The sequence below is a fragment of the Erythrolamprus reginae genome, chromosome 8 (genome assembly GCF_031021105.1).
Source record: "Erythrolamprus reginae isolate rEryReg1 chromosome 8, rEryReg1.hap1, whole genome shotgun sequence".
Lineage (NCBI taxonomy): Eukaryota > Metazoa > Chordata > Lepidosauria > Squamata > Dipsadidae > Erythrolamprus > Erythrolamprus reginae.
Genome location: NC_091957.1, coordinates 2,809,842 through 2,826,167, shown reverse-complemented (window position 1 = coordinate 2,826,167; position 16,326 = coordinate 2,809,842). Strand labels below are relative to the sequence as shown.

The following is a 16,326-nucleotide window of genomic DNA, read 5'->3' as shown; positions in this document are numbered from 1 at the left end:
TTTTGGGCTCAATTGTTGTCATACTGTGAGGACAGCTTGGAATTTATTTATTTATTGGTTGTTTGTTTATTGATCGATCAATCGATTGATTGATTGATTGATTGATTGATTGATTGATTGATTGATTGGACTATATGCCACCCCTCTCCGTGGACTCGGGGCGGCTTACAACATTTCAATAAAAATACAATATGTAAAACACTTCTAAATCCAATTAACAGAATAATTAATTTAAAATATTTTTAAAAAGCTAAATATTTAAAAGTGAAACATTCAGAAACATACTAAAGCATTCTACACATTCTAGTGACCCCAAGCCAACAGGATTTACCAACCACGTCTGCTGGAAGTTTGTTCCAAGCTTCTACTCCTCTTTCAGTCAAATAATATTTTCTCACGTTGCTTCTGATATTTCCCCCAACTAACCTCAGATTGTGCCCCCTTGTTCTTGGGTTCACTTTCCTATTCAAAACACTTCCCTCCTGAGCCTCATTTAGCCCTTTCACATATTTAAGTCTTTCGTTCGTGTCCCCCCATTTCCCTTCTCTCCTCCAGACCAGTGTTTCCCAACCTTGGCAACTTGAAGATATCTGGACTTCAACTCCCAGAATTCCCCAGCCAGCATCTTCTTAAAAACTTCCAATGTTGGAGCATTCACAACTTCTGGAGGCAACTTCTGTTCCACGGATTAATTGTTCTGACTGCCAGGAAATTCCTCCTTAGTTCTAAGTTGCTTCTCTCCTTGTTTAGTTTCCACCCATTGCTTCTTGTTCTAGGTGCTTTGGAGAATAGCTTGACTCCCTCTTCTTTGGGGCAACCCCTGAGATACTGGAAGGCTGCTATCCTGTCTCCCCTGATCCTTCTTTTCATTAAACTAAACACGCTCAGTTCCTGCAACCTTTCATCATTATTATCATTGTCCTTAACCTCCGGTCTGCTAGCTATCTTCGTTGTGCTTCTCTGGACCTTCCTTGTTTGTCTTTGAGGAGGCTTTGCTTCTCTTCCAAGAAGCTTCTTCAGCGCTGACTGGATGGTGGAGAAACGGAGAAACAGAGCTTGAAGATGAGAAGCAAAATTCAATTGATTAGATTTGTATGCCACCCCTCTCCAAAGACTTGGGGCAGCTCACAACAACGATAAAAACAATATTATAATGGCACAAATCTAATATTAAATCTAATATTAAAAATAACTAGAAACCCTATCATAATTAAAAAAACCAAACAGCACATACATACCAAACGTCCTCAAAGCAAAAACCTAGAAAGTCCAGTGGCCTCTTGAAATAAAAAGCAACTTTGGGACAACCAGGATGACTGCGGATCACCACTAACACGGGTCAGTTTTTCTCGTTCAGTTTGAACCAGATTCTCAGCTTTGCAGACAGGTGGTGTTCCCCATCCTCTGTTCCCAAGCAACCGTGTTATTTATTTCACCCTAAAACGCCGCTTTCCCTTTTTTGCTATTTTTTGCTGGTTTGATTGGCAGGGGAAGAAGTGAACATGAGCTGGCGGAGTAACAGGGTTAAAGATGCTCAGGGGGAGGTGGAGACAGCTCTCTGGCAATGATACGCCATGCAAAAGCCTCTGCTTTGCTTAACCATCCAAAAACTGGCCCCGTTCGAGGTCGTAAGCTCGGGAGTGCCTCCGTCACCTGCAGGTTTTTTTCACTAGGGTTTCAAAAATTATTATTATTATGGCGAAAAGGAATCCTCCATCTGAGTATTGTTTTGGCAGTTCTGTCTTAGCAAAACTTCAGAAGAGAAGGATCGAGGGGTAGTGATTTCTGACAGTCTCCAAATGGGTGAACAGTGCAATAAGGCAGTAGAGAAAGCAAGTAGAATGCTTGGCTGCATAGCTAGAATTATAACAAGCAGGAAGAGGGAGATTGTGATCCCGCTGTATAGAGCGCTGGTGAGACCCCATTTGGAATACGGTGTCCAGTTCTGGAGACCTCGCCTACAAAAAGAGATTGATCAAATTGAACGGGTCCAAAGACGGGCTACAAGAATGGTGGAAGATCTTAAGCATAAAACGTATCAGGAAAGACTTCATGAACTCAATCAGTATAGTCTGGAGGACAGAAGGGAAAGGGGGGACACGATCGAAACATTTAAATATGTGAAAGGATGAAATAAGGTCCAGGAGGGAAGTGTTTTTAATAGGAAAGTGAACAAAAGAACAAGGGGGCACAATCTGAGATTAGTTGGGGGAAAGATCAGAAGCAACGTGAGAAAATATTATTTGACTGAAAGAGTAGTAGATGCCAGGAACAAACTTCCAGCAGGAACTGAATTGAAACATGCCTGGGATGAACATAGATCCATCCTAAGATAAAATACAGGAAATAGTATAAGGGCAGACTAGATGGACCATGAGCTCTTTTTCTGCCGTCAATCTTCTAGGATTCTATGTTTCTATTATTTTTTTAATCTTACACAAATGGCTCTTAATTGATTAACAGCCCTACCACACACTCTTTGGTAGCCTCGTCTCTTTCTCCCTCTTTGCAATTTGGTTCGTTACTCACTTTTTGCAACATCTTCTAAACGAAAATGTTGATTATTGCAGAATATCTTTTTTTTTTCCTGCAGAGATTGCTGTTCTTCCCTAGGCAGGTGTTTCCGTCGACAACTTCTTTTTGCTTTCCGTTGTTGGAGTTGCACAACTGTCCCTTTGATCTCATGGGGATTCTTGGACGACAATTTTTTTTAAAAAAAAATTATTTCTGTCGTCACCCTGGACGAACTACGGTCTTGTGACCTGCGCCTGAAATGATTTGCCACCCAATCCAGGGATGGAATGTTTTGCTGGGTGAAAATTATTTTTTTTTACTTTTTTTATTTTATTTATTGGATTTGTATGCCACCCCTCTCCGTAGACTCGGGGCGGCTAACAACAGTAACAAAAAACAGCATGTAAATCCAATACTAAAACAACTAAAAAACCCTTATTGTAAAACCAAACATTCATCCATTCAAACAAACATACCATACATGAATTGTAAAGGCCTAAGGGGAAAGAATATCTCAGTTCCCCCATGCCTGACGGCAGAGGTGTGTTTTAAGGAGCTTACGAAAGGCAAAGAGGGTGGGGGCAATTCTAATCTCCGGGGGGAGTTGGTTCCAGAGGGCCGGGGTCGCCACAGAGAAGGCTTTTCCCCTGGGCCCCGGCAAACAACATTGTTTTGTTGACGGGACCCGGAGAAGGCCCACTCTGTGGGACCTAACCGGTCGCTGGGATTCGTGTGGCAGAAGGCGGTCTCGTAGATACCCTGTACTTAACCTACTTACTTACTTACTTAATGTAATTTGTAATGAAAAGACGATTCGTAAGGAAAGTTTACCACAAGGGCAGACACATTTTCTTAAGGTTTAGAAACTTAAGAGCCAAGATCCTAAGAAACACTGTCGTTTTCGAAGATGGCAGGTTGCAACGGGCTTCCAAGTACGAGCTTCCTTAACAGCTTTATTTTTATTTTTTTTGCTAGTTTGCTTTCTCTGGTCTAAACGGGCATGGAATTTACTTTGCCGTCCCATTAAGAATACAATTGTCCCTTTATGGTTCTGGGGTGGGGAATGGTTAAGAGTGTCTCTAAGCCACCTGCCAATAGAGCCCTTTAAACTAATAAATTACGTGGCCAACCGTAGACACTCGGGCTCAATCTGTTCCGAAGAAGTCCACAATGGCAGCAGCATCAATCGAGAATTACACAGCAGGTGTTTGGGGATTCCCCTGGGCCATCTCTCGCTCTATCTGTCTCTCTCCCCAGAAATTTACTCTTAATAAGATTCCTTGGGGGGAATCTGATTCGTTGCGGCTGATACGGAGTGACAGGAAGGGAGTAAAAGGGATCGGGTAAATTGCGATTCGAACCTTTCTCCCTCTTAGCGTTTTTTTGTGTGTGTGATTTTTTTTTTAAAGCAACTTCAAATTTATGGCCGAGGACGATTCAGGAAGCACGTTCACACGTTGTAAAAGCATTTGGAAATGGGGACACTTCGAGGTTCGACTACTGCAATGCTCTCTACATGGGGCTGCCTCTGAAAAGTGTTCGGAGACTGCAAATTGTGCAAAAGGCAGCCGTGTGGGCTATTGTGGGGCTCCACATTTCAACAACACTCCGTGAGCTGAATTGGTTGCCAATAGGTCTCCCTAGGCATGCTCATGTTTCTTCGGCATTCTGCGGACTGCATTGGCTGCCAATTGGTTTCCGGACACAATTTAAAGTGTTGGTTATGACCTATAAAGCCCTACATGGCATTGCGCCAGATTACAGTGATACCTCATCTTACGAACCCCTGGTCATACAAACTTTTCAAGGTACAAACCTGGGGTTTAAGATTTTTTTGCCTTTTCTTCCGAACTATTTTCACCTTACAAACCCCCCGCCGCCGCCGCTGGGATGCCCCGCCTTCGGACTTCCATTGCCAGCGAAGCGCCCGTTTTTGCGCTGCTGGGATTCCCCTGAGGCTCCCCTCCATCGGAACCCCCATCTCTGGACTTCAGTGTTTTTGCTATGCTGCGATTTCGCTGAGGCTCCCCTCGCTGGGAAACCCCACCTCTGGACTTCCGTTGCCAGCGAAACGCCAGTTTTTGCGCTGCTGGGATTCCCCTGAGGCTCCCCTCCATCGGAACCCCCATCTCTGGACTTCAGTGTTTTTGCTATGCTGCGATTTCGCTGAGGCTCCCCTCGCTGGGAAACCCCATCTCCGGACTTCCGTTGCCAGCAAAGCGCCCGTTTTTGCAATGCTGGGATTCCCCTGCTGGGAATATTTATATTAACTGGATCTAGTGGTATTATTGGATACTGTTTTGTTATTGATATGTTGTGAGCCGCCCTGATTCCACTGAGAGGGGCGGCATACAAGTCCAATAGATAGGTAGGTAGGTAGGTAAGTAGGTAAGTACGGAATACAGCCTAGGTACGCCCACATAACTCCCATCACTCCGCGAGCTGCTCTGGCTACTTTGATTGGTCTCCAAACGCAATTGAAGGTGTTGGTGTTGGTCATTAGCTATCAAGCCCTAGATGGCATCAGACCGGACTATTTATGGGACCTCCTTCTGCCACGTGACTCCCAGCAACCAACTTGAGCCCACAGGGTTGGCTGCCCTCAGGTCCCGTTGGTGAAACAATGCCGCCTGGCAGGACCACGGGGGAGGACCCTCTCTGTGGTGGCTCCAGCTCTATGGAACCAACTGCCCCCCAGAGACTCTCCTGGCCTTCTTAAAACATGGCTCTGCCAACAGGCTTGGGGGACCATTAACAACTAGCTGCCTCCTAATACTGTAATATGAATGTGATATTTGGAAGATTTTTAAATTGGTTACCGTATTTTTGGGGGTATAAAATGCACCTTTTTTTTTTTACAATCTTCCCAGCTCTTACCTTGCAGGCTCTTTCATTGTTTCTCTCTGTGAAGAATATTTTCCAAGCCCTAAGTCTTTGCAGGTTTTTTTTTTCCATTGCTCTAACATGCTCTGAATAAGGTTCTTTCCAGCCCTAACCAGGTACTAACAGTGTTTCCAGCTCTTACTGGCTTGCAAGGGTGGATTAAAAGTTCAATAAAATAAAAATAAAATAAAAATCTCCAGCAGAAAAGGAAGGAGCGCTTCTCTAAAATCTAGCATAGATGTTCCTGGCTCATTGAATAATATATAAATCAGGTTGGAGAAGACCTGCCCATCCGATTTATTAACTTTGACCTTTTTCCCCCTATTATAAAGATGGCTTGGTAAATATTTAATGGGCTCTTAGTCTTAACGGATCTTGACAGTGGGGGCCTCTGTTCCTGGAAGCTGAAGACATGGGCAGGGGTGAGGATGGGGGGTGGGTGTCATGCATGATTAACAAACATTGTTTAATCAAGAGGGTATCAAAAAACACCCTTCTGTTTTTAAATAGAAACACCCAAGTTTAAAACCCTTCCGAATGAGACATTCGACTAAAAGAACGACTTAGAAAAACTGCCCCCCCCCCAAAAAAAGCACAGGCTTAAAAATTAATAAACATAAAACTAAAATAAGAACCAAAATATGACAGTTAATGAAAAATTAGGGAATTCTTTAGGCATAAATATAGACCAGGTACCTGGGATTAATACTCTCGTCAAAATGCACCACAAAAAAAAAAGATAACTATGATATGGTAATCCAAAAAGTGAATGCAAATTTAGAAAAATGGTTGGCTCCCTCTTCTTTGTGGCAATAACCCCTGAGATATTGGAAGGCTGCTATCACGTCTCCCCTAGTCTTTCTTTTCATTAAACTCGACATTTACCCAGTTCCTGCAACCATTCTTCATATGTTTTAGCCTCCAGTCCCCTAATCCTCTTCGTTGTTCTTCTCTGCACTTTTTCTAGAGCAGTGTGCTGGCTGGGGAATTCTGGGAGTTGAAGTCCAAATATCTTCAAGTTGCCAAGGTTGGGAAACACTGCTCTAGAGTCTCACCATCATGGCGACCAAAACTGGATGCAAATATTCCAAGTGTGGCCTTACCAAGGCCTTATAAAGCGGTGTTAGCACTTCACGTGATCTTGATTCTATCCCTCTGTTGGTGCAGCCTAGAACTGGGTTGGCTTTTTTGATCATCCTTTTGCTTCTCAGTCTGAAAGGGGGACAGCTCTTGCACAAATATTACTATGCGATTAAGAGTCTTCTTGAGATGTGTCTCTATGTGGTATAGTCCTACGCAAGGATCCACACTCTCTGACACTGTTGATGCTACCTAGTTGGGTAGTGAAACGTCTACAAGAAAACACCCCAATTCTGAGAGCACCAAGGACCCCACAGTCCTCCTCCTCTTGTTCCATTCCTCACCCCTCACTCCTTTTTAACACTGATAATATTTTATTTATTTTATTTTATTTATTTATTTTGTCCAATACACAATGAGGGTTTTAGTGGGTATATATATATATTACATGGGGCAAAACCCGAACTCAGAACAATCTATCTATCTATCTATCTATCTATCTATCTATCTATCTATCTATCTATCTATATATATATATATATATATGTCACGTGTTTAAGCTGAATTTGAAAATTAAGGGAGACTAGGATAGATCTATTTCGGCCTTATTTTGGCCTCATCAGCTAGCCATACCCACTGGGACTTGAACCTGCAACCTTTGCCTTGTAAGGCAGAGAATTATCCTCTAGGCTACAGTATCCAATCCCTTCACACACACACACACACACACACATAGTAAAATACATGATGAGGGTTATAAAGGAGATACTCATAGTAAAATATATCTAACAAAGAATAGAAAAGAAGATATAGGAATAGAACATATCAATGAAAGAATAGAAGAAGAGATATAGGAATAGAAGAAAGGAATCCCAGTGACCGGTCAGGTCCCACAGAGTTGTCGTCTGGTGGGACCCAGGGGAAGAGCCTTCTCTGTGGCGGCTCCGACCCTCTGGAATCCGCTCCCTCCAGAGATTAGAACTGCCCCTACCCTCCTTGCCTTTCGTAAACTCCTTAAAACCCACCTCTGTCGTCAAGCGTGGGGGAACTGAGACATCTCCCCCTGCCTATGTAGTTTTAGTGCATGATGTGACTGTATGTATGTTTTTTATATTGGGGTTCTTTGCTTTTAGATTTTTAAATGTACAAGTGTTATTTTAGATTTTGAATTATTAGATTTGTCAATGTATATTGTTTTTGTCACTGCTGTGAGCCGCCCCGAGTCTGCGGAGAAGGGCGGCATACAAATCTAATTAATAATAATAATAATAATAATAATAATAATAATAATAATAATAATATAGGAGAGCAATAGGACAGGGGACGGAAGGCACTCTAGTGCACTTGTACTCGCCCCTTACTGACCTCTTAGGAATCTGGAGAGGTCAAGCATGGGCAGTCTAAGGGTAAAGTGTTGGGGGTTTGGGGATGACACTATGGAGTCCGGTAATGAGTTCCACCCTTCGACAACTCAGTTACTGAAGTCATATTTTTTAGAGTCAAGTTTGGAGTGGTTAATATTACGTTTAAATCTGTTGTGTGTTCTGGGGGCTGTTCCCTAGTTGGATACTGAAACATCTGCAAGAAAACAGCCAAGCTCAGACCTACCGTATATAAACAGGGAGCTAGCTAGCACTGATGATGTTAGCTAGTTGGGTCATGAAACGTTTGCAAACAACCAAGGTCAAAAAGCATCAAGGACTTCAGATTAACAGCGCTGGGTTTTCTCTTTTTATTTCCAGTCAATGCCTATAGATACCAACAAGCTTCGCTCCATCCTCTCCTATTCTGGCATCCCCTCTTAAGCCATCTTCCCTTGTATGCCTTTATGACTAATCACGATCCATTACTTTAATGGTCCAGTTATTTTCCTCCCTTTGCTCTCCGGCTCTCCAAATTGTAATTTGCAAATGTGTAATCCGCCCATTATCTTAATTGAGCTTCCGATTATGTGGCGTGTGTAGTTAAGAACCCGGGACCAGTTAAATTTATCATTTTTGGATTGGTCCGAGGAGCCAGTTCCAAGTCCCTTAAATGAGGAGGTGCCTTGAGTGGGATCTGTACTGACCCTCAGGATTGTACGGTAGTTGGCTTGATTTTTCTCCCCAAATTGGAAGAAAGACATCTTTGGGGTGTTCCTGTGTGCTTAAATATTTGGCCGAAAATACAACCATCCTGAGGAATGAGGAGAGAACAAAGTTAGTAACTCTCTCTAGCCTCTAAATTACTGACCAAGAATAAGAGATTAGCCAAAAGAACATGTATTTCTACAAATTACTTTGTCTCTTAATTTATGGCCATTCTTCTGAAAAAGCAGACTTGGTAGAATTCTTTTAAGGGTGAGGAGCAGTTGTAAACCAGTTTTTCAGTGCTGTTGTAACAGTGTGGTGGAGGGAAATGGGTGGTTCAGAAATAGAAAATGTAAATGCAGAAATTAAAAAAAATAATTAACTTAGATCAGTTGCTTATATGACTGATTGTAAGTGCTGGTAACCATCTCTACCACACTGGCTCTCCAGTGTGAACTCTGGAGCAGATGCGGAATTACTTTTGATGGATGGCTGGATGGGTGGATGGGTGATAGATGAGATAGATGGAATGGGGGAATGGATGGACAGATAGAGATAGATGGAATATATATATATAGAAAGAGATAAAAATATAATTATAGATAAATGATAAGATATAATGGTAGGTGGTAGGTAGGTAGGTAGATAGGTAGGTAGGTAGATAGATAGATAGATAGATAGATAGATAGATAGATAGATAGATAGATAGATAGATAGACCGACTGCCAGCAGTTTGGCAGATCGAATTTCAGTAGGCTCAAGGTTGACTCAGCCTTCCATCCTTCTAAGGTGGGTAAAATAAGGACCCAAATTATTGGGGGCAATATGCTTACTCTCTGTAAACTGCTTAGAGAGGGCTGTAAAGCACTGTGAAGCAGTATATAAATCTTTTTATTTATTTATTTATTTATTTATTCATTTGTCCAATACCCAAATACATAGGAAGAAAAATAGACATGTGGTAATATATATAAGGGTAAAAGTGAACTTAGAGGAGAGGATATATGAAAGGAAGAGAATATATATGATAGGTGAAAGAAAGGAAAGACAATTGGACAGGGGACGAAAGGCACACCAGTGCACTTATGTACGCCCCTTACTGGCCTCTTAGGAACCTGGAGAGGTCAATCATGGAGAGTCTAAGGGAGAAGTGTTGGGGGTTAGGGGTTGACACAATTGAGTCCGGCAATGAGTTCCACGCTTCGATAACTCGATTGTTGAAATCATATTTTTTACAGTCAAGTTTGGAGCGGTTTGTATTAAGTTTGAATCTGTTGCGTGCTCTTGTATTGTTGCTATTGATAGATAGGTAGATAGATAGATAGATAGATAGATAGATAGATAGATAGATAGACAGACAGACAGACAGACAGACAGACAGACAGACAGACAGACAGACAGAATGAATAAATAAATAAATAAATGAATGAATGAATGAATGAATGAATGAAAGAAAATGAATGAACGGATGAATGAATGAATGAATGAATGGATAGATAGCTGATAGATGAGATAGATGGAATGGATAGCTGTCTATGCGACGTTTCGGTGAAATCACATTCACCATCATCAGGCTGAAGTTTCAAGCTTCGTGCTGTTGTAAAATGGATTTTATTTGGATTCCATTTTACAACAGCACGAAGCTTGAAACTTCAGCCTGATGATGGTGAATGTGATTTCACTGAAACGTCGCATAGACACTCAAAATATTACACAGGGCAAAACCCGAACTCAAAACAATCTACATACATATACCCGTGAAAATTTACGAATATATATATATATATATATATATATATATATATATATATATATATATACACACACATACATACATACATACATACATACATACATACATACATATATATATATATATATATATATATATGGTATATATGTATATGTATATATGTATATATAAAGATATAACAGATGCTAAGATATAATGGTAGGTGGGTTGGGTGGATAGATAGAAGAGATAGTTAGCCAGACAGACAGACAAGTAGATAGATACACAGATAGATATAGATAGACAAGTAGATTGATAGATGATAAAGATACAGATAGGTAGGTAGGTAGGTAGATAGATAGATAGATAGATAGATAGATAGATAGATAGATAGATAGATAGATAGATAGATAGGCAGACAGACAGGTCTATATTTCTACATCTATCTATGGCTCCATGCGTGGTGGCTTCAGTTTGCAAAGCTTTCCTGTAAATCGGACCCAGCGCCGTCTTCCTCGTCTCCAGATGAAAGGCCTGTCTTTTCCAGAAAGAAAACCGCCCGCCTCCCCTTGACAAACGTGTCTCCAGAGAACATTTGGAACAAGAGACCTGGTTGTCGGTTGTCATCTTCTCAGTCACTTGCTGATGTTGGCGGCCTGACCATGCTTGTTGTGAAAGTCCTTCAGTTTCCCAGACAAAGCGTAGGACGCCACGTTTGGCCAGAGAGAGAGAGACCACAAAATACCATCTGGCCAATTGTGGTCTGTTTCTTCCAAAGCTCGTGTGCTTTATAGGCAAAAATGCTTCGGTGGCATCAAACTGCACTTATTTTTTTGGAAGGAAGTCTCAGGTTTCGGGCCAAATTCCTCTCCATCCCAAGCAAGGGGATTGAAATAAAAAGAGGCCCTTCGGGGGGTGATTGGTACATATTGTGCATCCCTCATTCTTTTTAATTTAACATTGGGGTTTTTTTAATAGGATATAAAAATACAAGGAAAGGAACATAAATACAGTAGTCAGAAAGGGGGAATGGAGAGAGAGAAAGAATAAAGAAAAAGAGCACAGGAGTGCAACCCCCCCCCCAAAAAAAAATTAGACCCCCCCCCAAAAAAGTCACTCCAAATGAAATGAAACTTAATTCATCTTGCATTTTAGAATTCTACTATCATATCTATTTTTCAAATGGCCAGTCATTTTTATGAATCTTCACATGTCCCCCCCTCCCATCTTTGCCAAAAGTCTAACAAAGTCTTTCGTTGACAGTTAACATTTTGCAAATGTTTTTTTTTTAATGAGAGGAGCTCATTAAATGTTCCTTCGGCCTTCTCTGCTAGTTCCAGCGCTTTGACTAAGCGCTCTTCTGTTGCCGTTATTTATTTTTACTTTCTTTTTTCCATTTCTTTTGTATCCTGCTTTATTATTTTTACAAGTAGCTCATGTTGACAAACAAATCTAATCCTTCTCCTTTCTTCTGTTTTTCCCAAAACAACTCTGTGAAGTAAGTAGTGCTGAGAGATAGTCACTGGCTCAAAATCACCCAACCAGCTTTCATGCCTACAATGGGACTAGAACTCCCAGGCTCCTGGTGATTGACCCAAAATCACCCAACCAGTTTTTATGCTTAAAATGGGATTATAACTCCCAGGCTCCTGGTGATTGACCCAAAATCACCCAACCAGCTTTCATGCTTAAAATGGGATTATAACTCCCAGGCTCCTGGTGATTGACCCAAAATCACCCAACCAGCTTTCATGCTTAAAATGGGATTATAACTCCCAGGCTCCTGGTGATTGACCCAAAATCACCCAACCAGCTTTCATGCTTAAAATGGGATTATAACTCCCAGGCTCCTGGTGATTGACCCAAAATCACCCAACCAGCTTTCATGCTTAAAATGGGATTATAACTCCCAGGCTCCTGGTGATTGACCCAAAATCACCCAACCAGTTTTTATGCTTAAAATGGGACTATAACTCCCAGGCTCCTGGTGATTGGCCCAAGGTCACCCAGCTAGCTTTCATGCCTAATACACGTGATGTATGTGAAGTGGGACTAGAACTCATCGTCTCCTGGTGGTTGGTTCAACCATCTTTCAGGTTTAAGAGGAGGTGAGCAGTGCTAAGAGAGAGTGACTGGCCCAAAATCACTCAGCTAGTTTTTATGCTCAAAGTTGGACTAGAACTCCCAGGCTCCTGGTGATTGGCCCCAAGTCACCCAGCTAGCTTTCATGCCTAAGGCAGGACTAGAATTCTCAGTCTCCTGGTTATTGGCTGGAGGTGGGGCTGGAGTTCACGGTCTCCCACCTTCTAGGCTGGCGCCCTTAACCACTGGACCAAACTAGCTATCCCACTGTTATAGTACAATCTTTCCAATACAAAGTGTTGTAGCTGTTAACCAAATGTAAGATGAAAGCACACCTGATTCCTTCCTAGGATTTTGTCCCTTGAACTCATGAGCATTTATCATTGATAAGTGATAAACGGCCGTATGAATTCCACCCACCGGTTAGGACCCACAGAGTCGGCCTCCTCCAGGTCCCGTCAACCAGACAATGTTGTTTGGCGGGGGCTAGGGGAAGGGCCCTCTCTGTGGGGGCCCCGGCCCTCTGGAATCAGCTCCCCCCAGAGATTCGTACTGCCCCCACCCTCCTCGCCTTTTGCAAGAGTCTCAAGACTCACTTATGTCGCCAGGCCTGGGGCGACTAGATGTAGACGCCCTGACTAATAAATGTGATGTATGGCTGCGATTGAATTTGTTTGATTGATTTTAATATATTGGGGGTTTTAGCTTATGTAGTTTTTTAATTAATTAGATTTGTTTTTGTATTCACTGTTTTGTATTGTATCCTGTTAGCTGCCTCGAGTCTTCGGAGAGGGGCGGCATATAAATATAATAAATAATAATAATTTGTATTCCTATTTCCAGCTGCAGTACCACACCGGCCTGGCCTCTGGTCTTCTGAATCAGCAGTCTTTGAAGAGGTCAGCGAACCAAATGGGGGTTTCCGCCAAGCGAAGGCCAAAGGCCCAACCCACCACCTTGGTCTTACCACCTCAGTAAGTATCCAACTTGTGCATGTGGGAAAGGCACTCGAATAAAATCTGGTTGAACAAAAGGAATCCTGGGTTTTGTGGGTCAGAGGTGCGGGTGGCTTCTGTGCCTAAGGTAGGACTAGAACTCACCGTCTCCTAGTGATGGGCGCAAAGTCACCCAGCTAGTTTTCATGCTTTTGATGGGACTAGAACTCGCCATCTGCTGGTAATTGGTGCAAAGTCACCCATCTGGTTTCGTGCCTAAGGCAAGACTAGAATTCACCATCTCCTAGTGATTGGTGCAAAGTCACCCAGCTGGTTTCGTGCCTAAGGCAAGACTAGAATTCACCGTCTCCTGGTAATTGGTGCAAAGTCACCCATCTGGTTTCGTGCCTAAGGCAAGACTAGAATTCACCATCTCCTAGTGATTGGTGCAAAGTCACCTAGCTGGTTTCATGCCTAAGGCAAGACTAGAATTCACCATCTCCTGGTGATTGGTGCAAAATCACCCGGCTGGTTTCGTGCCTAAGGCAAGACTAGAATTCACTGTCTCCTAGTGATTGGTGCAAAGTCACCCAGCTGGTTTCGTGCCTAAGGCAAGACTAGAATTCACTATCTCCTAGTGATCGGTGCAAAGTCACCCAGCTGGTTTCGTGCCTAAGGCAAGACTAGAATTCACCCTCTCTTAGTGATTGGTGCAAAGTCACACAGCTGGTTTCGTGCCTAAGGCAAGACTAGAATTCACCGTCTCCTAGTAATTTATTTATTTATTTATTTATTTATTTATTATTTGGATTTGTATGCCGCCCCTCTCCGAAGACTCGGGGCGGCTCACAGCAAGTGAAAAACAATCCAATACAATCCAATTAATTAAAAATATTATAAGTTTAAGAAAATCCCCAATACTAACATACACACATACAGGCATACCATATATAACTTCAACGTGCCCAGGGGGAGATGTTTAGTTTCCCCATGCCCGACGGCAAAGGTGGGTTTTAAGGAGTTTACGGAAGGCAGGAAGAGTAGGGGCAGTTCTGATCTCCGGGGGGAGTTGGTTCCAGAGGGCCGGTGCCGCCACAGAGAAGGCTCTCCCCCTGGGGCCCGCCAACCGGCATTGTTTAGTTGACGGGACCCGGAGGAGGCCCACTCTGTGGGACCTAATCGGTCGCTGGGATTCGTGCGGCAGAAGGCGGTCTCGGAGATATTCTGGTCCAGTGCCATGAAGGGCTTTAAAGGTCATAACCAACAATTGATGCAAAGTCACCCAGCTGGTTTTGTGCCTAAGGCAAGACTAGAATTCACCGTGTCCTAGTGATCGGTGCAAAGTCACCCAGCTGGTTTCGTGCCTAAGGCAAGACTAGAATTCACCGTGTCCTAGTGATCAGTGCAAAGTCACCCAGCTGGTTTCATGCCTAAAGCAAGACTAGAACTCACCCTCTCCTGGCGATTGGTACAAAAGTCACTCAGCCGGCTAAGTCTGGATTAGAATTCGCGATTTGCCAGTTCACCATTAGACCAAACCAGCTTGGTGCAACGTGGAAATTGGGTCAACCTGTTAGAGGCTACACCGTTAATGGAGGGTCCTGCTTCATCTTTGGGAAGTATGGACACCCACCCCCTCTCCGGAAGGAGTTGAGACGGGCAGAGACTAGCGAGGGCATTCAGGGACATAGTATCCATTTCTTTTCAGTTTTGCACCTAGCTCTGCCATCACTTGCAGACTTGATGGATTGGCGTTTGTGTGTGTGTGTGTGTGTGTGTGTGTGTGTGTGTGTGTGTGTTTCAGCCATCCTCCCCAGCCTGACAATGCCTGCTCCCGTGCTTTGTTAGCAAGTTCCTCTCTGTCTCTGCGATCTGCTCATTATTCTCCATCAGGCTGACAAGAAAAATGGAACGAGGGCTGAAATTAAATAATTGCTTAAAACTCCGAGATGAGCTGCTCGTCCCCCCGGATTTCGCTACCCGGGCGAGGAAATAGGTTTTGTCTGGTTGAGAATCCTCCAGCCGGGATGCGAATTAACGAGGAGACTTTGGCACTTTGGGGGGTGGGAGGAATGAGAGACCGGGAGAAGAGGGAATAAGAGGGGAAATTTTTGTGGAATTGCTTTTCGGTTTCTAGGCCTGTCTTCGGAGATTTCCGGAGCGCGGTGGAACATCCGTGATTAGATTTTGAAACTCGACAGCCCACCTAACCAGGTTTCATCGTAGTTTGAAAACAAGGGGTGGAGTTGGGCAAGTGCTGCCTCCATTTTATGGCTGAACTATGTGATCCAGACGAGCAGATTTTCCAAAACTTTGGTTAGCCTCCTCCCTAGTTTTTTTTTTTTAAATCACAATTAAACTTCTATGCTGAGCATCTCACGGAGGCAACTATAATTAAAATAGCAGTCGTTAAAACAATAAATAAAAATGAGATGGAGGGAGGGAGGGCGAGGGGTACCATGAATGGGAGAGGTGATATAAATGGATTGATGGGTGGACAGATAAAAAGATGGACAGACAAACAGATGAGTGGCGTGGCTAAATGGACAGACAGACAGAAAGACAGATGTGATAGATAGATAGATAGATGTGATAGATAGATAGATAGATAGATAGATAGATAGATAGATAGATATGATAGATAGATAGATAGATAGATAGATAGATAGATAGATAGATAGATAGATAGATAGATAGGTTAGATAGATAGATAGATTAGATCAGTGATTTTCAACCTTTTTTGAGCCGCGGCACATTTTTTACATTTACAAAACCCTGGGGCACATTGAACCGGGGGGGGGGGGCTAAAAAAAGTTTGGACAAAAAAATTATCTCTCTCTCTTCCTCCCTTTCGCTCTATTCCTTTCTCCCTCCCTCTTTTTCTCCCTTCCTTCCTCTTTCTTTCTCTCTCCCTCTCTCCCTCTTTCTTTCTCTTCCTTCCTTCCTCTCTTTTTTGCTCTCTTTCTCTCTCCCTCCCTACGTCCCTCTATGTCTTTCTCTCTCTCTCCTTCCCTCTCTCTCTCTTGCTTTC

At 42.9% G+C, this 16,326-nt stretch overlaps 1 protein-coding gene across 1 annotated transcript in view; it reads left to right on the top strand.

Moving 5' to 3' along the window:
• Nucleotides 1-13,338, top strand: part of MED27 (mediator complex subunit 27) — a 47,525-nt gene extending 34,187 nt beyond the window's left edge. Inside the window, exon 3 of the mRNA XM_070758180.1 lies at nucleotides 13,204-13,338. Within this exon, the coding sequence (XP_070614281.1) occupies nucleotides 13,204-13,338 (135 nt within the window). The remainder of the gene's footprint in view (nucleotides 1-13,203) is intronic.
• Nucleotides 13,339-16,326: the final 2,988 nt, after the last annotated feature.